Source organism: Phodopus roborovskii, unplaced genomic scaffold (genome assembly GCF_943737965.1).
Source record: "Phodopus roborovskii unplaced genomic scaffold, PHOROB, whole genome shotgun sequence".
NCBI classification, from domain to species: Eukaryota; Metazoa; Chordata; class Mammalia; order Rodentia; family Cricetidae; genus Phodopus; species Phodopus roborovskii.
Window position 1 is genome coordinate 15,796,177 of NW_026126585.1, and position 6,000 is coordinate 15,802,176.

Here is a 6,000-nt window from a genome sequence, read left to right on the forward strand (position 1 = left end):
GTTCAGCAGGCAGACAGGGATCTCCAAGCACTAGCTTAACCTCTGGCTCCACCTAACGGCAAGACATCTACACCCCCCTTTCATAGATGGACAAACTGAGCTTCCTTCAGGAAGGAGCCCAAAAATCCCACCGGGAGGGGGCTAATTGGCATAGGAAGGTAGCGGTAACCTATTTAGCATCCGATGCTGCAGCCTTCTTCCCCAGCCTTCCCACAGAAGGAAGACTGCTGTGAACTTTTTAAGTTAGCATCTTAGATCTCGCCAGCCCTTTGTCTGCAAATAGCATTTCACACACGTTCCTCAAACAATCTCGGATGAGTGAGTCATTAAACCGTTTGCTGAATAATGAAGAACACAGAGGCCTGAAATGGAGCTGATAGACGGGCACAAATGGTACCTAACTTCCCCCTCCGGTCCTAGCGGAGCATCGTTCATCCTTTCTGACCTCTGCGAGCGTCCCCGTCACTTTTATTCGGTAAAGACACTTCTGCGTGGGGTGGGGAAGAGCTACGTGGCGGGTTGGGCTTGCCTGGGGACGGTCTGTGCTCACCTTTAAATCAGGAGGCTTGCTTCGGGGACCCGGGTTGGGTGCCGCCGCAGCGCCAGCATCCGAAGTTGGCCCGCCAGCGGAGTTAGCACCCGAGGCCTCCCCAGGCCGGAGGTCCGCGCCCGGCAAAAGGCAAGCCGCGTCTTCCATCCCAGCCCCATCCTCCTCGCCCTGCGGTTGCTGCAGCTCGTCCGATTTGCACCTCTTCATGGTGTAAGTGGGTCGGCAAGGGGAATCTGTCCTTCTTGCGTGATGTCTTGGGGGAGACCTCACCCCCTCTTGCACTCAAAAGACCTAGGGTTGAAATGTATGGACGAGAGGAGTAGGCAGATCACGAGTTCTTGAATTTAAGAACATATCTTTCTAAAGGAGGATGAGGGAGGGGCGAAGAGGGGGAGCCTTGGGATGATAGTTCATTCGGACCTGGGGAGCGGAGGCAGGTGGCGGGCGAAGCCGGGCTGCAGGAGTCCTTGGGCAGTCACTGGCGGGGAGGAGGGCCGCTCCCGACCCCCGAACTTTCTGCCTCAGGGCCCCGCAGGGCGGCGGGAAGCTGGACCACTTGGCGCATCCCCGCCCGCAGGGCGCACGGGAGCCGGCCGGGCGGGTCCCGTAGGGCCGCCCTGGGCACCCGGCCCCGCCGCCCGCCGCCGCCCCGCATGGGCCTGCCTCCTCCCGCCTCGCGCCCCGCTCCTCGCCAGCAGCAGCGCAAAGGCTGCGGCCACAGCCCGCCGCGAGCCCGGCCTACCCCGCCCGGGCCTCCGCCCGCCGGCGCCAGGGCGAGGCGAGCGCAGATGGCGCCGCCCGCCAATGGGAAGGCCGGAGGGCTGCGCCGCGGCGCGCGGCCACCGCTGTAGGCTTGGTTGCACCGCGCGTCCCCCAGGAGGGTCTGGAGGGCGACACGAGGCTGCGTTGGAGCTCTGCGGGGGGCCGGCTCTGGAGCCACCTCTCTCAGGCTAGGCCTTTGCAATCACCCCGCCTACTCGCTATGTTGGGGCACAGTAAGGTGTTTATCATTACTCCCCCAACTTTGCACGCTATTGTTATATCCATCTCTTCAGTTAGGGGCAGGCTGGTCCCTTCTAGGATTCGTCTGAGTCACAAACCTATGCCCACAATAACAGCTGCAAATGCAAAGGAGGGTGTGTTCCTTTCTCTGTTTTAAATGCCCATCTCGTAAGAACCTGGGCTTTACGTCCAGAAACTAGGTGGTCAATAACCCGTGAGAGTCCCCCGCTCCCTGGAGAGCAGGTTCTAAACAAGAATGGGCATTACTGGCAGGTATTAATGATACATACTGCAGAGGAAAAGAGGAATTCTACATTTTGCCCTATGCTGATGGAAGATGAGAGCAGTAGATGTTGGGGTTTCCAAGAAATGGAGAGGCGTAGTAGTCTACTAGTATTTAATAATTACTATTCTTCCTCCAAACTGCATGCCTATTGTGGCAGTGATGGATTGCCCTTATTCAGCAGCCAGCAATTCTCAAGGCCTAAACAGGGACCCGCAGTATTAGCATCACTTGGGACCAGGCAGAAACACAAATCCCTGGGCATTATCAAACCTAAAGTTATGGACCCAGAGGTCTATGTCTCACAAGCCCTCTGGGTAATTCTGATGCATGTTCACAGCTGAGAACCACTGGCCTGGGCTGCTGTGAAAGGCTGATTCTGTGTGAGTCACCGAGCTTTCTCTGAAGGATTTTACAGTTTACCAATCTCTTTCACACTCACTAGGCCATTGCAGCCTCAAGTGTGTGAGTTTCCTGACTCTGTTAAGTAGTATCTTTCCCTGTTCCAATCCCTTATTTTGATGTGCATCCTAAAAGAGATCAAGTTGTTAAGAATTTACTACTGTCAGGGAGCCACTTTCTAAACTAAGCGGCTCCATTTTTAGAACATTGGAATTTAGAATGGGCTGGAAATGCAAAAACACCCCCCCCATCCACTACACAGTATCAGGCACAATTTGGGAATGCAAAGCTATAAGCCTTTCGAATTTTCAGTGGGGAGGGATGGCAGAGTGTCAGAGCAGATCGTGGGTAGGACTAGGCAGCGGATGGGGGCAGATTCCCTTGGTACAAAGCAGAGGAACACACTGCTCTCTGCCTGAGGGAGGAGAGCTACAGAAGGCCCATAAACCCTTTCGCCGTTTTAAATACACATCTCACAGCAGAGAGAAGGTTGGCAGCAAGCGTGGGCACAGAGTGGGCCCCCGACCTGTGCTCATGAACTGACTCCCAGCTGAAGAAAAGCAGAAGGGGTTCTTCGGGAATCCTTCAAGAACAGGCTTGGGGAGATGTCTATCTCAGCAGTTAGGAACTCCAGATGCTCTCTCCAGAGAACCTGGGTTTGATTTCCTGCACTCAAATAGCAGCCAGCAATGGTCTGTAACTCTAGTCCCAGGGGATCCAACACTTTCTCCCCCCACAATCTTCTAGCCTACCTGGCGCTAGATATACGCATAGTGCACAGCCATACGTGCAGACACATACATACAAAAATAAATAAACACACAGCAAACACTTAAAAGACCCCTCAGGGAACAGAAAACATCATACAATTTGATGTATATACCTCATTCCCCTGCCAAATCGATGTTCACCTTAAGTTTGATTTTGTTTATTTGAGGCAGTTCAGGCTAGCCTCTAACTTGTGATCCTCCTGGCTCGGCCTTTCCAGGGTTGAGACTACAAGCATCCGTATTGTTTGATTATTAAAGTATCACACACTTACACACGATGTCCAAGGTGTGAAACTCATCAATGGGAAGTCTTTGGTGTTTTCCATAAAATCCATTTTGTTTTTCTTCTTTTGGGGGTGTGCTATTGGGAATTAAACCCAGAGACTCACACCTACCACGCTAAACTACACCTTCATCCCTAAACCTTGTCCAGCTTTCCTAGCTATTTGGAAATTGGGGTAATGGCTTTTAGAGTGTTGGGTAATATATATTAGGTATTTAGACACCACCTGGCACAGGGTTAAAGGTCATGACTTCTATCACAGATGTCTTCCAGTTTCCAGGCGGTTCCATAAAATTCAAACCATCCCAAGCCATTTCTGAATTTCACAAAGGGGCATACTACATAATGATTATGCTACTTGGAAGGAAGTTTGGTAGCGATGTCGTTGGGAGGGTCTTGGATGACTGGCAAATGCTGTCTTGAAGCCAGTGGCAGATTTCCATTGGCCAGAGTAAACAAATAAGTGTTTGAGATATATACCATTGGAAAGTACTTTGGCTGATTGAAATTCTGCTTAAAGATTGAACCGATCATCCTATTGTCACTTTGAGAAAATACAAGTACAAACTACATGTTTATATTTAAGATATGACGAACATTTGCAGGCTCACAAAGCAAGAGTCTATGTTTGGCATATAGGAGTAGAATTTTCTGTTTTGACATATCTAGTTATTATACTATAAATATGATGTGGTGGAAAGAATGAGGTCTTATGTCAAAAATTGTATGTGAGAATTCTGGTTCTGGACCAGAACCAAATCAATCAATCTCTTTAACTCATGTTCTTCTCAAGTGTGAACCAAGGGGTTGTGACATATCTGCCCACATTGCTTTTGTGACCAGCTAAGGGGACAGTGCCTATGAAATGCCTGTGCTGAACACATGATTGATGTCAGTGATGCAAGTGATGGATCCATGCCCCTAGGATGTAGGAGATTGGCAGGATTGACCTACTAAACATGCTCTTTGAATAGCTATCTCAATTAGCATAGTAAACACAATCAGCTCTCACTAGTATTATATTTGCTAACCTGGTGAATATGTGTGTGTGTGTGTGTGTGTGTGTTCCAGAATCCCGTGTCCTTGTCAACACCCAGGTCAGCTTGGAGGATAAAGTGAAAAGATGGGCAGGTAAGTCTAGAGTGGGTAAATTTTTCTTCTTTTTATAAAAACAGGTCTGAGAAATAAGAGGTTTGTCTTTTCCTTAACAGCGAGAGATTTGTAGAGTGTCCCAGAAAATTGTTATTTTTCACTCTGTTGGGAGTTAGGAATCTGTTTTAAATCTTCAGTTCCCACCCCCACCCCCACTTGGCCAAGTCTCATGTAGTTGAGGCTGGCCTCTAGCTCACTATTGTAGCCAAGGACACCTTGAGCTTCTAATTCTCTTGCCTTCACCTCCCTAGGAATCCATTTTAAAACATTTTAGCTTGAAATGGATGAGGAACTGTCAAGTCGTTGGAGAGCTATTTTAAGATTTAGCATACTGAGTAGAGTGGAAAGCATGTACTCTCGGGGCTAGTTATAATTTTGATCACTGTATTTTGATTCTAATGTCATTACGTATATTCCTTTGTTAATGTAGTTTTCTTCTTCCTTTTTTGTTGTAGATTAACACTTCCACTCAGTGCTGTCATGAACAGAAATCAACTTCTTTTGGACTAGGAGGAGTAAACTATGCAAATAACCATCGAAGAGATTGGCTGGAGTGTTAGTGATGTCACAATGCCACCGCCTAAGCCTACAATTCTTACTGGTTTTTTAAGAGGAAGGGAGCACTAGGAAGGTTCTGTAGCAGTCCACAATTGCCGAAAGCTCCGAGTTTAAACTAAATTTTACCTTTTTTTTTTTTTTTTTTTTGGTCTGGTTTTCTTAAAATGTGCCCAGAGCCTTTTTACATGTTATTGCATTTCTCACATTATTCCATGTTATTACTTAGTTGTATTCTCTAGGTCACTGTAACCATTTAGAACAATTCCTTTACAACCTATCAAATAAATCTCTCACGGTTTACTCACTAGCCAGTTTAATTTTAGACACTGAGAATTGTTTCAGTTCCTTGCTTTTAGCTGAAGTTCCTATATGTGTACATAAGCGCTCTGTGTGTGTGTGTGTGTGTGTGTATGTGTGTGTATGAGTGTGTGTGTGAGTGTGTGTGTATGTGTGTGTGTGTGTGAGTGTGTGTGTGCCCAGGCACGTGCACATTATGTAATTTTCTCCATGGCACAGACCCACCCATAGTTAACTGACTATAACTGACTATATCCCAAAGGAGGCAAACTCATTACTCTCACAATAGCCTCCTAGGGCTGGAGTGTTTCCTATCCACAGCACACGGCAGAAAGTCTGTGTGTCTTGCTTCAGGTAGGATTCATAGCCTTTATTTTGAAAGCTGGATGTTCCTCAGTAATGGAACAAAGTCATGATAATCACATGACCAGAGAGGATCTATGAAGCTTGAACTGCTCTGTGAAAGCTGGGATGGTAAAATGACTCTCTCATCTCTATAGAGAACCCACACACACTTCTGGACAACAAGTTTCCTAGAGCTTAAAATTCTAGATCTCAAAACAAAAGAAAAAGGGGCTAAGGAGACAGTTCGTGTGCTTGCCACACAAGCGTGAGGGCAGCCGTGTAGAAAGCCAGATCTGACAGCACATGCTGAGGAGGCAGAGTCGGGAGGATCCCTGCCATTTGCTTGCCGGACAGCTTC

General features: G+C 48.0%; 1 protein-coding gene and 1 long non-coding RNA gene across 2 annotated transcripts in view; one reads left to right on the top strand and one right to left on the bottom strand.

Moving 5' to 3' along the window:
• The window catches only part of Tmcc2 (transmembrane and coiled-coil domain family 2), a 36,081-nt gene extending 35,324 nt beyond the window's left edge, over positions 1–757 (bottom strand). The window contains exon 1 of the mRNA XM_051204171.1: positions 551–757. Coding sequence (XP_051060128.1) covers positions 551–757 — 207 coding nt within the window. The remainder of the gene's footprint in view (positions 1–550) is intronic.
• LOC127236488 (uncharacterized) lies at positions 169–5,300 on the top strand. The gene is made up of 2 exons (XR_007835770.1): positions 169–475; positions 4,898–5,300. It is a non-coding gene; the product is annotated as an uncharacterized LOC127236488 (long non-coding RNA).
• The last annotated feature ends 700 nt before the right edge of the window (positions 5,301–6,000 follow it).